Source organism: Trifolium pratense, linkage group LG5, assembly GCF_020283565.1.
Source record: "Trifolium pratense cultivar HEN17-A07 linkage group LG5, ARS_RC_1.1, whole genome shotgun sequence".
NCBI lineage: Eukaryota > Viridiplantae > Streptophyta > Magnoliopsida > Fabales > Fabaceae > Trifolium > Trifolium pratense.
Window position 1 is genome coordinate 27,253,668 of NC_060063.1, and position 17,612 is coordinate 27,271,279.

Genomic DNA, 17,612 nt, shown 5'->3' on the forward strand with positions numbered 1-17,612 from the left:
CAATTTCTCCCACGTCAGATCTTCATCTTCTCCAATTAAAGAGTTGAAGAAATGGATGGTCGATCCCTCCATGCACAGCTGTGCCAACTTCACCTTTACCTCCGGCATCGTGTCCTGTACTCGAAAGTATATCTCAGCTCGCGAGATCCACCCAGCTAGATCTTCTCCATCAAAGGTTGGAAGCTCTACCTTCTTCACAGCATGACGAAACTCTGTCATCGTATCGTTGCGAGCGACGCTAAAGCTCGGACCAGCTTCCACCGTCTTCTCCGGTGTCTTGCGTATCAAAGGGCTCGTTACCTCATCTGACTGTAACGGTTTCCCTAGACACTTCTCCAACAACGCTATAAGACTAGCGTGGTTCTCCTTCACCGTATCTTGCACACTAGCAAGGGTTGTTCTGACTTCCGCGATATCGTTCTCAAGAGCATCGACCTTGGCTTCCATTTTCTGAAACACAGTGATCGTGACTTTCTTTGGTGGCATTCACCGGCTCCGTATCGTATCCGGCAGGTCGGACCAAATTGATACGAACCAGTATAAAAACAATGACACAGTAAATGAAAACCAACAAAGGGGTGAAAGCTTTATTGATAACAAACAATAGAAACAATTACAGAAAAAGGAATCAAACAATTCCTGGACTTTCTGACACAGAGCAGAGCTCCTTTTAGGAAGTTAGTACTTCCTAACCATTATAGTACAAAGATAAATTTCAAGATGAGTTCTGACACTCTCCCTCGTACTCCTTTTATTATGGAAGACAGTTGCACACAGCTTTCACTCCAAATTAAAGACAAATCATAAGTAACCAATTTAGTCGCCAATTCCTTTATTGCTCTTCTTCCTTCTTGAATACACTTTCCATATTTTATGTCCAGCTGTATCACAGTGTACCAACTGCTCATGTGGTAGTGACTCAGCTAAATGGGTCTTATCAGATGAAACCTATTGTCATTACATTGATAACAGAGAAAGAGGGATGAAACCTAGTCCTTCAGTTCAGACCAAGCTTTTCTACTCGTTTGAATCCTATAGCTTGTCTCTGATGCGTGGAGAATTGAGTATGGCGAGGGAAGCAGGTCGTATCGGTTTTGGATTGGTTGCTTCCTGGTGTAGGAGTTTACTGTCCAGAATTTCATAATTGTTTGTGTAATAGCAGTACAATTTCTACTGCCTGTAGTATCAATGCAGTTGTACGGTTGTAACATGAGATTGAAAGGTAGAAGGAAAAATGATTCATTATTCTCAATTGTTGTGCATATACTGGTGGTACATAGTTCACATATATAGGCATATGAAAGGGTAAAGTAGCTATTACAAGATACATTGACTAGTAATTTGTGTACTAAGTAGCGGTTAAGCTAGAGTTAGGACTAGTGTTAGTTTTAACTAATCCTTCTGACTTTGATTTTAGCAGTAGCTTGGTGTAATAGGTTGATGTTGCGATCTCTTGTATATGTAAAATAGTTTCTAGTAGTTTGTTAATTTCATCATGCTAAACATACCAAGCTAACCATTGGAGTTTTTAATTGTTTATGGTTGGCTTTGGTGTAAATATTTTTTTAAGACTTTGGTGTATATCTTGTAACTACAATATCAGACTATGATCTATCGTTAATTTCATCAAGTTAAATATTTGAATTTTGACTCAGCCTGTGATTCTTGTGATATGCTTATATATCATTTATAATTTTCTTCACTTAAATTTGAAATCTCCACTGTTTTCAACAAGTTGAAACATAAAAAAGTTAAATTGCCACATAGCTGTTATTGTTATTGTGCTTAAGATTGAAATCCACTACTTCATTTTTTGGTACAAAATAGTTAAAAAGCAATCCTATGCTAAAGGCATACAATTAATATTTCAAAAGCAATGCTTTGCTTCTAACTAATATCAAAATGACTAATCATTCACTTCGCCTCTGTATGATTCACGTGGTGTTGACGATGACGGATCATTTACATGGTGTTGTGCCTACAAAAAGAACACATTCACAAAAATTGATTATTTTATATCAAAATGGGTAATTAAAAAAAAAAGATTTGTGATTATAATGATCTAGTACCTGTAGCAATTCAAAATAGGATACACCATGATTCATGACTTGAGAATAAAATGGAACCTAAATAACATCAAGTAAACTTATTAGCTCCCATAATATAAGTGTTGCAGGAAACTAAAGAGCACCAGGGTTCATGCTTGTACCTGATTTACTTGACTAATAAGTACTGAGTTTGGATTGAAGGGAGCTAAATTATTTGTACCACCTTGTCCATTCCACCCAAAACTACTTTGCTCACACTAAAAACATACATGTATCAAACATAGACAATTAGTATGTAATGATCGTTTAAAACATAAATGAATTTCACTTACTTGAATGCTCTCTCGTGTGTCAATTCCATCAATTACTTGAACACTCTCTTGTACTCTAGATGAACACAAGTTCTGCCATCAAATATTGCAAAATTAGACATATTCAAAATTAAAACTCAAGATGTACACAAATCTTAAAATTACCTCTTTTTGACCTTGATCTTTTCCCTTTTTTTTGCTTCTTTTTTGGGTCCTCTTTCTTGCAAGTTTCTTCACAATTTTGATCAACTTTAGAAGACTTTCTATTCGAAGGAGGACGACCTTTACATCGAGTCTTTATAGGGTCAAGAATTTTAGTCACTTGATTTTGTTGTGAACCATCTTCTTCTACAATGCTTGTTGGGGATGTTTCTTTAGAGGCAAATTCATCTTTTATGTCCTTGATCCAATTCATCATTTTTAAAAAAGGCTTAACTATACATTTGGTCCCTTACGTTTATTTTAGGTTTCAATTTGGTCCCTTACGTTTAAAAAGTATCAATTTGGTCCCTTACGTTTATTTTAGGTTTCAAGTTGGTCCTTTCCGTCAATTTTGTCACATGTGGCAGTCAATTTGCATACGTGGACTGACACGTGGCACTTGGACACGCTGACACGTGTACTATTCAAACGGTGTTAGTGACAAAACTAACGGAAAGGACTAACTTGAAACTTAAAATAAACGTAAGGGACCAAATTGATACTTTTTAAACGTAAGGGACCAAATTGAAACCTAAAATAAACGTAAGGGACCAAATGTGTAGTTAAACCTTTAAAAAATCATGATCACTATTTATCACCTTAGAAGCCACTTCATAAAAGGCAGCACAAGCTTTATCAACTCTTTGCAATTCAACATTTCCAACAAAATGATCAAAACCACATTTAATATGGGTATGCCTTCGCCTTATATCCTTCCTCCACTGTGAGAAAATATAATAAGATGGTATTGACTCTGTTTTCCCTGTTAGCTTAAGCACACAAAGGATGTGTCTACATAAAATACCTTTGAATTGAAACAAACAACACATACATTGTATCTCAAAGTCTTTCTCATTGAAGGATACCTTGAACAATATGTCATTTATTTTGTCAAATTTTTTCTTGCTTTCTATAACAGAATATATAGAATTCAGTCCATCCAATCTCTCAATGAAAGTATGACAATGAATCATAGCAGCAACCTCATCTTGAAATTCTTTGAATTTTGCATTGGTGAATGCTTTCTGAAATTAAGACTCAAAGCCATAATGACTTAAACAAGCTATCGATGTATTAAATGAACCAAAATCAGCCAAATTTTCCTTTTCAATTTTATCTCTCAGTGCATTGTCATATTGTTCAACAAATTGCTTCAATGTTGTCTTTGAATTTACATAGCCATCAAAAAATGAGTTCATACTTTCGCTTCTTTGTGTTGTTGACATTCCTGCCCAAAATGTGTCTCTCAAAAATACAGGAACCCAACGATTTCTTTCATCAAATAAGCCCTTCAACCATTCGTTATCCTGAAGTTTAAAATCTTCAATCATTTTTTCCCACTTTTCCATGAAATCACTTTTACTCAAAGAGTCATATACAACATCATGTAAAAGTTCTTTGATAGACTTATAATCAGAGCGTCTACCTAACTTTTTTGAAACCTTTTTCATTATATGCCACAAACACCATCGATGACGAGCTTTTGGAAAAACAACCTCAATTGCATTTTTCATGGCTTTGTCTTGATCAGTAATTATGGCATTTGGAGTGCGTCCATGCATGCTATCTAACCATGTACTGAACAACCAAGTAAATGTCTCGGTATCCTCATTCGATAATAAAGCACAACCCAACAACACAGATTGACCGTGATGATTTACTCCAACAAAAGGAGCAAAAGGCATGTCATATTTATTTGTTAGGTAAGTTGTGTCAAATGTAACAACTTCACCAAAATATTCATATGCAGCCCTACATCTTGCATCAACCCAAAACACATTTCGAAGACGACTATTATCATCAATGTCTACTACATAATCGAATTGGCTATTTTGCTTTTGCATTCTAACAAAATAGTTTTGAATCGCATCAGCATCTCCTGTCCCAAGTCTCAATCTCCTTACTTTATCTATGTAGTTTCTACAATCCTTTTCGCCAAATGTCAAATTCTCATATCCACCCGCTTCAATAACCAAAGATCGAAAATTTCTGCTTACATTTATTCCAGCTTGATCGTTGAGTTTTAACCTCTTTTTTAAATGAGGCTCCAACTTCTTACTACTTCTAAAATAGCGTGCTTTAGTAGGACTTAGGTCATGATTATGCTCAAGAACAATTCTTGAAATAGTAACGGTTCCATCTAAACCAATGCATCCATTCAATCTAGCCTTACACTGAGTTTTTGTTATAGGATTTGGCTTCAAAAGATTCTTTGATTTGCTCACATATTTTGTTCCACGACTACATGCTAGGGTAAAATATTTTTTTCCATCATCTCCATTTTTGCTACTACATTTAGTAACTCCAAAACCCATAGACTGACCATATCTTTTGTAATACTCTGTAAGTTCATCTATAGAGCTAAATATCATTCCAACATGAGGTTTTTCACCTTCATGAACAATATTTGCTTCTAAACTATCCTCGCGTGTATTATTTTCTTCATTGATTTCCTCTCCATCGGAAGATACAACTACTTCTTCCACTAATGCAGTAAATTAAAAAGAGAAAAAACTTATGTTAGTCTACTAAAAATATAAGTGATATGGGAAGAATAGTGGATTAAACTTTAAATAGAAATCAGGGCCAATTGATATAAAAGTTCAAAATCATATTTGATTTAATTTCAATTGCATCACAAAAAGGTATTCATTCATCCTTTCTATCAATGTATTCAAATAGATTTAATCATTGCGTAAAGACGGCTGGAAGTGATGGGTTAATTTAGAGGAGTAAACTTACTTGATAAATTTTTCTGCTACTGATGTTAGCTCTCTTTGAGTTAGGTTTTTGCTTGCTTCTCTATCACAACAACACGCATGAAAAAAACAGAGGAATAACTGCTGCTTGTAAACTGTCGGCAGGTCTCTGTTTTTTCTTTAGGTTAAATATTAGCAGGTAAGTAGCGCAGCTATTTTTACCAATTCTTTTGGGGCCGAGGCTCATAATACATATTCCATCCACGTTTTAAATAAAAAGAGAAACAATGTGCCACGCATGCTTTCGGTAGAAATTCGGTAAAAGCATTTCGGTGCATATAGCACCGCTGTAAAATATTAATATATGACATGCCTAACAAATAAATATGACATGCCTTTTGCTCCTTTTGTTGGAGTAAATCATCACGGTCAATCTGTGTTGTTGGGTTGTGCTTTATTATCGAATGAGGATACCGAGACATTTACTTGGTTGTTCAGTACATGGTTAGATAGCATGCATGGACGCACTCCAAATGCCATAATTACTGATCAAGACAAAGCCATGAAAAATGCAATTGAGGTTGTTTTTCCAAAAGCTCGTCATCGATGGTGTTTGTGGCATATAATGAAAAAGGTTTCAGAAAAGTTAGGTAGACGCTCTGATTATAAGTCTATCAAAGAACTTTTACATGATGTTGTATATGACTCTTTGAGTAAAAGTGATTTCATGGAAAAGTGGGAAAAAATGATTGAAGATTTTAAACTTCAGGATAACGAATGGTTGAAGGGCTTATTTGATGAAAGAAATCGTTGGGTTCCTGTATTTTTGAGAGACACATTTTGGGCAGGAATGTCAACAACACAAAGAAGCGAAAGTATGAACTCATTTTTTGATGGCTATGTAAATTCAAAGACAACATTGAAGCAATTTGTTGAACAATATGACAATGCACTGAGAGATAAAATTGAAAAGGAAAATTTGGCTGATTTTGGTTCATTTAATACATCGATAGCTTGTTTAAGTCATTATGGCTTTGAGTCTCAATTTCAGAAAGCATTCACCAATGCAAAAGTCAAAGAATTTCAAGATGAGGTTGCTGCTATGATTCATTGTCATACTTTCATTGAGAGATTGGATGGACTGAATTCTATATATTCTGTTATAGAAAGCAAGAAAAAATTTGACAAAATAAATGACATATTGTTCAAGGTATCCTTCAATGAGAAAGACTTTGAGATACAATGTATGTGTTGTTTGTTTCAATTCAAAGGTATTTTATGTAGACACATCCTTTGTGTGCTTAAGCTAACAGGGAAAACAGAGTCAATACCATCTTATTATATTTTCTCACAGTGGAGGAAGGATATAAGGCGAAGGCATACCCATATTAAATGTGGTTTTGATCATTTTGTTGGAAATGTTGAATTGCAAAGAGTTGATAAAGCTTGTGCTGCCTTTTATGAAGTGGCTTCTAAGGTGATAAATAGTGATCATGATTTTTTAAAAATGATGAATTGGATCAAGGACATAAAAGATGAATTTGCCTCTAAAGAAACATCCCCAACAAGCATTGTAGAAGAAGATGGTTCACAACAAAATCAAGTGACTAAAATTCTTGACCCTATAAAGACTCGATGTAAAGGTCGTCCTCCTTCGAATAGAAAGTCTTCTAAAGTTGATCAAAATTGTGAAGAAACTTGCAAGAAAGAGGACCCAAAAAAGAAGCAAAAAAAAGGGAAAAGATCAAGGTCAAAAAGAGGTAATTTTAAGATTTGTGTACATCTTGAGTTTTAATTTTGAATATGTCTAATTTTGCAATATTTGATGGCAGAACTTGTGTTCATCTAGAGTACAAGAGAGTGTTCAAGTAATTGATGGAATTGACACACGAGAGAGCATTCAAGTAAGTGAAATTCATTTATGTTTTAAACGATCATTACATACTAATTGTCTATGTTTGATACATGTATGTTTTTAGTGTGAGCAAAGTAGTTTTGGGTGGAATGGACAAGGTGGTACAAATAATTTAGCTCCCTTCAATCCAAACTCAGTACTTATTAGTCAAGTAAATCAGGTACAAGCATGAACCCTGGTGCTCTTTAGTTTCCTGCAACACTTATATTATGGGAGCTAATAAGTTTACTTGATGTTATTTAGGTTCCATTTTATTCTCAAGTCATGAATCATGGTGTATCCTATTTTGAATTGCTACAGGTACTAGATCATTATAATCACAAATCTTATTTTTTTAATTACCCATTTTGATATAAAATAATCAATTTTTGTGAATGTGTTCTTTTTGTAGGCACAACACCATGTAAATGATCCGTCATCGTCAACACCACGTGAATCATACAGAGGCGAAGTGAATGATTAGTCATTTTGATATTAGTTAGAAGCAAAGCATTGCTTTTGAAATATTAATTGTATGCCTTTAGCATAGGATTGCTTTTTAACTATTTTGTACCAAAAAATGAAGTAGTGGATTTCAATCTTAAGCACAATAACAATAACAGCTATGTGGCAATTTAACTTTTTTATGTTTCAACTTGTTGAAAACAGTGGAGATTTCAAATTTAAGTGAAGAAAATTATAAATGATATATAAGCATATCACAAGAATCACAGGCTGAGTCAAAATTCAAATATTTAACTTGATGAAATTAACGATAGATCATAGTCTGATATTGTAGTTACAAGATATACACCAAAGTCTTAAAAAAATATTTACACCAAAGCCAACCATAAACAATTAAAAACTCCAATGGTTAGCTTGGTATGTTTAGCATGATGAAATTAACAAACTACTAGAAACTATTTTACATATACAAGAGATCACAACATCAACCTATTACACCAAGCTACTGCTAAAATCAAAGTCAGAAGGATTAGTTAAAACTAACACTAGTCCTAACTCTAGCTTAACCGTTACTTAGTACACAAATTACTAGTCAATGTATCTTGTAATAGCTACTTTACCCTTTCATATGCCTATATATGTGAACTATGTACCACCAGTATATGCACAACAATTGAGAATAATGAATCATTTTTCCTTCTACCTTTCAATCTCATGTTACAACCGTACAACTGCATTGATACTACAGGCAGTAGAAATTGTACTGCTATTACACAAACAATTATGAAATTCTGGACAGTAAACTCCTACACCAGGAAGCAACCAATCCAAAACCGATACGACCTGCTTCCCTCGCCATACTCAATTCTCCACGCATCAGAGACAAGCTATAGGATTCAAACGAGTAGAAAAGCTTGGTCTGAACTGAAGGACTAGGTTTCATCCCTCTTTCTCTGTTATCAATGTAATGACAATAGGTTTCATCTGATAAGACCCATTTAGCTGAGTCACTACCACATGAGCAGTTGGTACACTGTGATACAGCTGGACATAAAATATGGAAAGTGTATTCAAGAAGGAAGAAGAGCAATAAAGGAATTGGCGACTAAATTGGTTACTTATGATTTGTCTTTAATTTGGAGTGAAAGCTGTGTGCAACTGTCTTCCATAATAAAAGGAGTACGAGGGAGAGTGTCAGAACTCATCTTGAAATTTATCTTTGTACTATAATGGTTAGGAAGTACTAACTTCCTAAAAGGAGCTCTGCTCTGTGTCAGAAAGTCCAGGAATTGTTTGATTCCTTTTTCTGTAATTGTTTCTATTGTTTGTTATCAATAAAGCTTTCACCCCTTTGTTGGTTTTCATTTACTGTTTCATTGTTTTTATACTGGTTCGTATCAATTTGGTCCGACCTGCCGGATACGATACGGAGCCGGTGAATGCCACCAAAGAAAGTCACGATCACTGTGTTTCAGAAAATGGAAGCCAAGGTCGATGCTCTTGAGAACGATATCGCGGAAGTCAGAACAACCCTTGCTAGTGTGCAAGATACGGTGAAGGAGAACCATGCTAGTCTTATAGCGTTGTTGGAGAAGTGTCTAGGGAAACCGTTACAGTCAGATGAGGTAACGAGCCCTTTGATACGCAAGACACCGGAGAAGACGGTGGAAGCTGGTCCGAGCTTTAGCGTCGCTCGCAACGATACGATGACAGAGTTTCGTCATGCTGTGAAGAAGGTAGAGCTTCCAACCTTTGATGGAGAAGATCTAGCTGGGTGGATCTCGCGAGCTGAGATATACTTTCGAGTACAGGACACGATGCCGGAGGTAAAGGTGAAGTTGGCACAGCTGTGCATGGAGGGATCGACGATCCATTTCTTCAACTCTTTAATTGGGGAAGATGAAGATCTGACGTGGGAGAAATTGAAGGAAGCGCTGCTGGGGAGGTATGGAGGTCATGGAGAAGGGGATGTCTATAAACAGTTGACGAAATTGAAACAAACCGGAACTGTGGATGAATACATCACTGAGTTTGAATATTTGATTACTCAAATACCAAAATTACCAGACAAGCAATTTCTGGGGTATTTTTTACATGGGTTGAAGACGGAGATTCGTGGTAAGGTGAGAAGCTTATCGGCGATGGGAGAGATGAATCGTACGAAGCTTCTTCAGGTTACACGAGCGGTGGAAAGGGAAGTACGGGGAGGTGGACCTAATATTTATCGTGGATCCAAATCAGGAAGCGGGTCATTCAGGCCCAATTCGTATGGGTCAGGTAAAAATGGGTCAGATTGGGTGATGGTGAATTCAGGGGGAGGTGCGAAGAGCAGTAATGGTAGTAATATTGGGCCTAAAACTGATAGGCCAAACCAAACAGATAAGAGGCGACCCGACCCAAGAGATAGAGGTTTCTCTCACCTCTCTTACCAAGAGCTTATGGATCGGAGACAGAAAGGCTTGTGTTTCAAGTGCGGTGGACCATTTCATCCGATGCACCAATTCCCCGACAAGCAGCTCCGTGTTCTGATCATGGAGGATGGTGACGGTGATGACTCAGAACCGGCCGTCTTGGCGGTGGAAGTAGAAGATTCATATGAGGAAAACAAGGGTGAAATGTGTATTCTAAACTTAAACCACATTTTATTCGAGAATCACAAAACAATCAAATTCCAAGGGCAGATTTGTGGTGTTCCAGTCTGAAATCTGGCACGCAGTGAACACAATGCTGCACAAGATGCTATAGCACACGTTGCAGCAAGACAGTCGCAGAACACAGTAAATAAATAAATAAATTGCAGAACAATAAATAAGACAGGAAATTGTTAACCCAGTTCAGTGCAACGTCACCTACTCTGGGGGATACCAATCCAGGAATGAATCCACTATAATAGCTCTAGTTCAAAGCCCTCGACCAACACCCGGTACTTGACTTATCACCTAGACACTACCCGTGCAACCCTACCTAAGAACCTCTTAGATAATGAGACCCCGTCCCAAATTCCCTCTAACAACACATACCATGTTGCTGTTAATAATAACGATCAAGATGGAGACACTCTCCTAGAAACTAGACCACACTCTTGCTTAAAAGCTTATGAGTGAATCACACAAACTAACTCCGTGCTTAAAAGCTTAGGAGCAGCTTACAATAAACAACCCAAACACAGTCCTAAACTTGCATCAAAAACGACACAAGAAAGGCTCACAAAAAGGACACACTAAACCTTAAAAAAACTCACGCTTTAGTAATACACGGTTTAGAAAATACATGAAAAAAATAGCTTGAGGCTTCACATATTTATAGTCTTCAATGTCTTGATGTCCAAGTTAGGTTTGCAGACAAAAAACCCTTGCAGCAGCTGCGGCCAAACCTAGATTGAAATTGAAAATATGTTTTGTGTTGTACCAAACAAAAAAAACGAACAAAAATATAATATAATTATATTCTTGTTTTTAATAACTTTCCTTAGGCCGACTTGGACAATTCTTGTGCAGTAAGTCTCGTCTTGCATATACACACGTGCTGGAATTAATATTTGAAGCAAATCTTGAACGAGATTGACAGAAAAAATTCTGCACTTAAAACAGAGCATCAGGATGCTGTACGAGGATGCTGCAGCATCTTTGTCCAGCATCTGGCAAAGTTGGATTTTACAAAATGTAGCCAAACACAAAACCCAACAATCTCCCCCTTTGGCAAATTTTGGCTAAAACAACTTTGGCCCAGTGCATGGAGAGATACTGTCTAGACTTTCCTTCGAGTCAACATAAACACACAACTAGGAAAGAAAGTAGAACAATGCTAGGCTATTTAAACTTTCCTTCAAGTCAACATGAGCACACAACTAGGAAAGAAAGTAAAATTTCATCAGATGAAAAGGTAGCTAGCATGTAAGCATCAGAGGCATGCAACAGCGGAACATAACACATCTTAGCCTCAAAGAGAGAAATAAACTCTCACATAGTGGATTCAAGATCGGAGAAATAAACTCCTTAAAATTTAAGCAACGCCACAGAGAATAGGAAAAATAAATTCCTATATAAGCATGCATATTAAAAGTAGTAGAAAAATAAATTCTACCTACTCCCCCTCAATTTATGCATAAACATTCACTCCCCCTCAAAACATGCATATCACATATAACATGCTATACTAGATGCTATAGCATTCTTCATCACATCATGCACACAAACACCAAACAGTTTTACTCCCCCTTTTTAGCCATAAATTCTGACAAATAAAGTCAGTATCATAGAATAGGAGCAAAGCAAAGATCCATAGAGTACCAAGTCACAGAAGTCAGAAGATAGGGGATCACATAGTACATATTACAACCCAAGAGGCCTAAGCCTTCAAAAATAAAATCCAGATAAAGACAAAAACAAAACAGCCAAAAGAAAATAGGCAGCTCATATGGAGGGGCTTTCATCAGAGGCCATCTCCTCTTCTACAGTATCACCACCTGCAAGATCATCATCATGAGAAGCATCATGAGAGGGACCGACTCCATCCTCATTAGCCTGTGGCTGAGCAAACTCTAGGGCTTGGATTACACCATCTACCAGCTCCTTCTTCTCACCAAGCATTTTACTAACCTCCTTGAGATTAGCAATCATCTGTTGCTTGGTCATTCCTACAGCTGGTGTCTTTGCAGATGCTGCAGCAATGTCTGCAACATGTTTGCCTTCCAATAATCTAAAATCCATGGTTAGAGCTGAAGGTCTAGAGACAGGCACATCAGAGTTAGTGCAGATGTCAGGATGTTGAGACAAAACAATACTACAGATCAGAGTGGGAAATGCTATAGGCATTTTTACAGCAGTAGAAGAGCCATGGAGAATTGTAGCATGAAAAATATGAGTGCCATAATCATAGCATGTGCCAGTACCTACAGCATATATAAATTTTGCCAGACCTGTAGCTACACTGTTGGAATGTGTAGTGGGGACCCAGTTAGAGGCTGCAATTTTGTTGAGAAGTGCATATTTGGCAGTCAATTTTGCAGCAGGCAACTTTCCAGTCCTAGGCCAAGTCTTCATACCACCACCTGTGAGAATGCTGCAGATCTTTTTCATAGATACTTCTAACTCAGGTGAGGGATCAGTACTCCTTCCCAGACTTTGATTGATGATGGCTGGAGAGAAGTCCACACATCTTCCTCTAACAAAAACTTTCAAGTACTCAGAGCTCAGAGGATTACCACAGTCAGCTGTAACATTGACCAAGAATTCTCTGGTCAATTTCTCATAACAGTTTCCAAGACCAGTCACAGTCTTCAGCAGCCCAGCCTTATTGATCAAGTCCATAATCTCTTGACAATCAAGAAAGTCTTCATGCAAGTTTCTTTCCAAAGCCAATCTTCTGTTAACTACAATTTTCCACCTTTCTGCATTTTCTACACGATGGAAGGATATATTATCAATAGGAACAGGAGGAATATCTTCCACAGTCTTCTTTTTCTTAGCAGCCTTCTGTGAGGATGCTGCAATAGGTGCTGCAGCATCATCCTCAAAGTCTGAATCACTTGAGGAGACAACCTTTCTCTTCAGGCTTTTCTTCTTGGACTCAGAGGGTCCAATAACCTTACTCCACTGCTTCTTAGGACCAACAACAGTAGCCTTCTTTTGTGGAGTCTTGGCAGGGGTACCAGAGACATCTTTTTCTTTGCTAGCACTACTTCTTAACCTCCTAGACATAGAGGCAGGAGGTTGTCTGACACCACTAGAATTGAAGTTGTCAACATCAATTACAACTTGATGACCATTACCAGGATTATCATTAGCAGCAGCATTAGACAAATGATCAGCATCAGGAGTATTATCAATCACATTATCAGACACAGGATGGATAATAGGAGTATTAGGATCAGTAGAATTAGGGACAGTCTTGTTAGGAGTGTTGTTAGGACCAACATTCCTTTCAGGAGAATCAGCCACCAAAGAGCTATTAAAATCAACAGGCACTGTAGATGCTGTAGCATGATGTGCAGCATCCTGCTCAGTGGAAAATTTCTTAATTAATTCCAACACAGAGTCAAATTTGGCTTTAGAATAAGCCCCAATATCATCATCAGCACTAACAGAGGTCTCTAAATCCTTTTTCCCCAAATTCTCAGCAGACCTAGGGTTTGATAAACCTAAGGGAACAGACTTTAAATCAAACGGAGAGGTTGTTTTCTCATTTACAGTTGCTCCAGCACTAGCATCAACATTTGGTTCTTCTAAGTTCTTAATGTATAGTTCATGCATTGTATGAACAGATTTGGAAACAGATTTAGATTTCGATTTCTTACCCTTTTGATTCGAAACCTTCGTTGTAGCAGGGGATGAAGTTGATTTGCGTGCTCGACTCCCCTTCTTACTTGACAAGACCTTCTTCGTTGTCGATTCTTCTGGAAACACGGTTTGTAAGGGATAAGCAACGGTGATTTGTTGCGAGAGTGGGTCGATTGGAGGTGTTAGTGGTGGTTCGTCGTTGTTCTTGGTCGGCGAAGTGATTGGAGAGTTTGACATGATGATTTTGATAATAGGATGAAGTTTTTGAGAATGGAGATTGAACCGAGAAGTTGGATGATCGCTGTAGTGAGAGAACGGGAGAGAGTAATGCGAAAAAATGAATTGGAGTAGTTGGAGAGATTTTAGCGTGTAATGGAGGAAGTTGTGGTAGTTACTTCCTAATTTTGCGTGCACCAATGAATGAAAACTGAAATCACCTGCACGCTCTCCAAACTGTAATTGCTACAAGTCTTCAAACAGGCAAACTCCAAGTTTGCCTCGCAATTTTTCAAATTGAACTGCGTCAAGAGCTTTAGTGAAAATATCAGCTAGTTGTTCTTCAGTGGCAATGTGCTCAAGCTTCACAACTCCTTCTTCAACAAGATCTCTAATAAAATGGTGCCTAATATCAATATGCTTTGTCCTGCTATGTTGGATAGGGTTTTTTGATATATTGATGGCACTAAGATTGTCACAGTACAATGCCATAGCATCTTGTACCACATTGTACTCCAGCAACATTTGTTTCATCCATAATAGCTGGGAGCAGCTGCTACCAGCAGCTATGTACTCTGCTTCAGCTGTAGATAAGGATACACAATTCTGTTTCTTGCTGAACCAAGAGATAAGGTTGTTGCCCAAAAAGAAACAAGCTCCTGAGGTGCTTTTTCTATCATCTGCACAACCTGCCCAATCAGCATCACAGTATCCTACTAGCATAGAGTTCTCACCATGAGTATATAAGATCCCATAATCACATGTACCATTCACATACTTCAAAATTCTTTTCACTTGAGCAAGATGACTCATCTTTGGCTCAGCTTGGTACCTAGCACATACTCCTACAGCAAAAGTAATATCAGGCCTGCTGGCTGTAAGGTATAATAAGCTTCCTATCATGCTTCTATAAAGACTTTGATCTACATCAACTCCCTTTTCATCTTTGGTAAGCTTTAAATGGGTTGCTGCAGGTGTTCTTTTATGAGCAGCACTTTCCATACCAAACTTTTTCACTATATTTCTTGCATACTTGCTTTGGGAGATAAAAATAGTATCTTCCATCTGCTTTACTTGGAGCCCAAGAAAGTAGGTTAGTTCACCTACAAGACTCATCTCAAACTCAGACTGCATTTGCTGCACGAAATGCTGTACCATCTCACTAGACATTCCTCCAAAGACAATGTCATCAACATAGATTTGTGCTATTAGAAATTTGCCTTGATCTTCTTTCACAAATAGAGTCTTGTCATTTCCTCCTTTCCTGTAGCCTTGACTAGTAAGGAACTCAGTCAATCTTTCATACCATGCTCGAGGTGCTTGTTTTAATCCATAAAGAGCTTTCTTTAATTTGTAAACATGATTTGGAAAGCTTGGATCAACAAACCCCTTTGGTTGTTCCACATATACTTCTTCATTTAAGTACCCATTGAGGAAGGCACTTTTCACATCCATTTGGAATAACTTGAATTTTAGAATGCATGCCACTCCTAGAAGTAATCTAATGGATTCAAGACGAGCAACCGGAGCAAAAGTCTCATCAAAATCTATCCCTTCAATCTGTGAATATCCTTGTGCAACCAGCCTTGCCTTGTTTCTGGTCACAGTTCCACTTTCATCAGACTTGTTCTTGTAGACCCATTTGGTACCAATTACATTTGCATTTTCAGGTCTAGGAACCAAGTCCCAAACTTCATTCCTCTTGAACTGATTTAGCTCTTCTTGCATAGCATTTATCCAGAACTCATCAGTCAGAGCTTCCTTCACATTTTTTGGCTCAAATTTAGACACAAAACAAGCATTAGAAACTATGTCAAGTGTCCTTCTAGTAGCAATTCCTTGATTGGGATTACCAATAATTAGATCTGTAGGATGATTCTTTTGAGTACGTGTAGAAGGTCCTTTCTTTGGAGTAGCAGAGATTTGGTCAGGTGCAGTAACCTCTGTATCATTCTTTGATTCATTAGTAGTTTCACAATCTACATCACCTGTTATAGATGCTGTAGCATCTTCTGCATCATCTTCAGCCGTTTCACTTGAGGTGTCATCTATTACCACATTTATAGACTCCATCATGGTTTTGGTTCTATTATTATATACTCTGTAGGCTCTACTATTTGTTGAGTATCCCAAGAATATGCCCTCATCACTTTTAGGATCCATTTTGGTTCTTGGTTCTCTATCAGACAAGATGTAGCATTTACTACCAAACACATGGAAGTGCTTAACAGTAGGTTTCCTTTCCTTCCATAATTCGTATAGAGTAGTTGTTGTTCCAGATCTCAGGGTGACACGATTATGAATATAGCAGGCAGTATTCATAGCTTCTGCCCAAAAACCATGTGAAAGCTTCTTTGCATGTAACATTACCCTTGCAGACTCTTGTATAGTTCTATTTTTCCTTTCTACTACACCATTTTGTTGTGGTGTAATGGGAGATGAGAATTCATGTATGATGCCTTCAGAGGCACAGAAGTCAGAGAAACTGGAGTTCTCAAACTCCTTACCATGATCACTTCTGATCCTTAATACCACATTGTTTTTCTCCCTTTGAAGTTGAATACATAGGTCTTTGAACACATTAAAGGTTTCTGATTTCTTTCTAATAAAATTTATCCAGGTGTATCTAGAAAAGTCATCAACAACAACATATGCGTACCTTTTTCCTCCCAAGCTTTCAGTTTGCATAGGACCCATTAAGTCCATGTGTAGAAGTTCAAGAACTCTGGTAGTGGTAAGATGCTGCAGCTTTGGATGTGGCATCTTGGTTTGCTTTCCAATCTGACAATCTCCACATATGCTACCTTCTTCAATTTTGAGATTTGGCAGTCCTCTAATGGCTTCTTTGGATATTGCTTTCTTCATGCTTCTTAGATTGAGATGACCAAGCTTTTGGTGCCATAGTTTTACTTCATCTTCTTTAGTGGTTAAGCATGTTGACATATTTTCTCCTTCTTGGGGAACCCATAGATAGCAGTTGTCTTTCGATCTGACACCTTTCATCAAAATCTCACCTTCGTTATTTGTAACCAGACATTCAGATTTGGTGAAGTTTACTTTCATTCCTTGGTCGCATAGTTGACTAATACTTATCAAATTTGCAGTCAATCCTCTTACTAACAATACATTGTTTAGTTTAGGCAAGCTATTACTTCTGAGCTCCCCTATCCCAACAATTTCTCCTTTTGCACCATCACCAAAGGTAACAAAGCTAGTTGAGTAAGACTTTATTCCGACAAGAAATTTACTTATTCCGGTCATGTGTCTTGAACAGCCACTATCGAAGTACCAGTCTTCCCTTGATGAAGCTCTAAGTGATGTGTGAGCAATCAGAGCAGTAATCTCTTCTTCAGGTTGAGTTGTATCACTTTTCTCCTCATTTTCTTCTTTAGGTTTCCATTCTTGTTGAGTAGGAGCAGTTGTGGAAACAGGTTTGTGCTGAGGACGTCTGTTAGGGTACCCATATAGCTTGTAGCAGTAAGGCCTTATGTGCCCTTTTC

At 37.5% G+C, this 17,612-nt stretch overlaps 1 protein-coding gene, 2 long non-coding RNA genes and 2 pseudogenes across 3 annotated transcripts; 2 read left to right on the top strand and 3 right to left on the bottom strand.

Annotated features, from left to right (window-relative positions):
- Positions 1 to 1,909: 1,909 nt before the first annotated feature.
- On the bottom strand, positions 1,910 to 2,299 carry LOC123886994. The gene is made up of 3 exons (XR_006801311.1): positions 2,210 to 2,299; positions 2,070 to 2,126; positions 1,910 to 1,978 (listed from the first exon to the last, which is right to left on the bottom strand). It is a non-coding gene; the product is annotated as an uncharacterized LOC123886994 (long non-coding RNA).
- Positions 2,300 to 2,473: 174 nt separating this feature from the next.
- Positions 2,474 to 5,506, bottom strand: LOC123886364 (annotated as a pseudogene).
- Positions 5,507 to 5,650: 144 nt separating this feature from the next.
- LOC123886365 lies at positions 5,651 to 7,070 on the top strand (annotated as a pseudogene).
- A 174-nt stretch (positions 7,071 to 7,244) lies between these two features.
- Positions 7,245 to 7,707, top strand: LOC123883384. Its single transcript, XR_006800163.1, has 3 exons — positions 7,245 to 7,334; positions 7,418 to 7,474; positions 7,566 to 7,707. It is a non-coding gene; the product is annotated as an uncharacterized LOC123883384 (long non-coding RNA).
- A 4,323-nt stretch (positions 7,708 to 12,030) lies between these two features.
- Positions 12,031 to 14,133, bottom strand: LOC123886366. The gene has a single exon (XM_045935688.1). The coding sequence runs from the start codon at positions 14,131 to 14,133 to the stop codon at positions 12,031 to 12,033; it is 2,103 nt and encodes a 700-aa protein (XP_045791644.1).
- Between the last annotated feature and the right edge of the window lie 3,479 nt (positions 14,134 to 17,612).

Bases quoted from the DNA above. Each gene is read 5' to 3' on its own strand.
- LOC123886366 (XM_045935688.1), bottom strand. From the start codon at position 14,133: ATGTCAAACTCTCCAATCACTTCGCCGACCAAGAACAACGACGAACCA.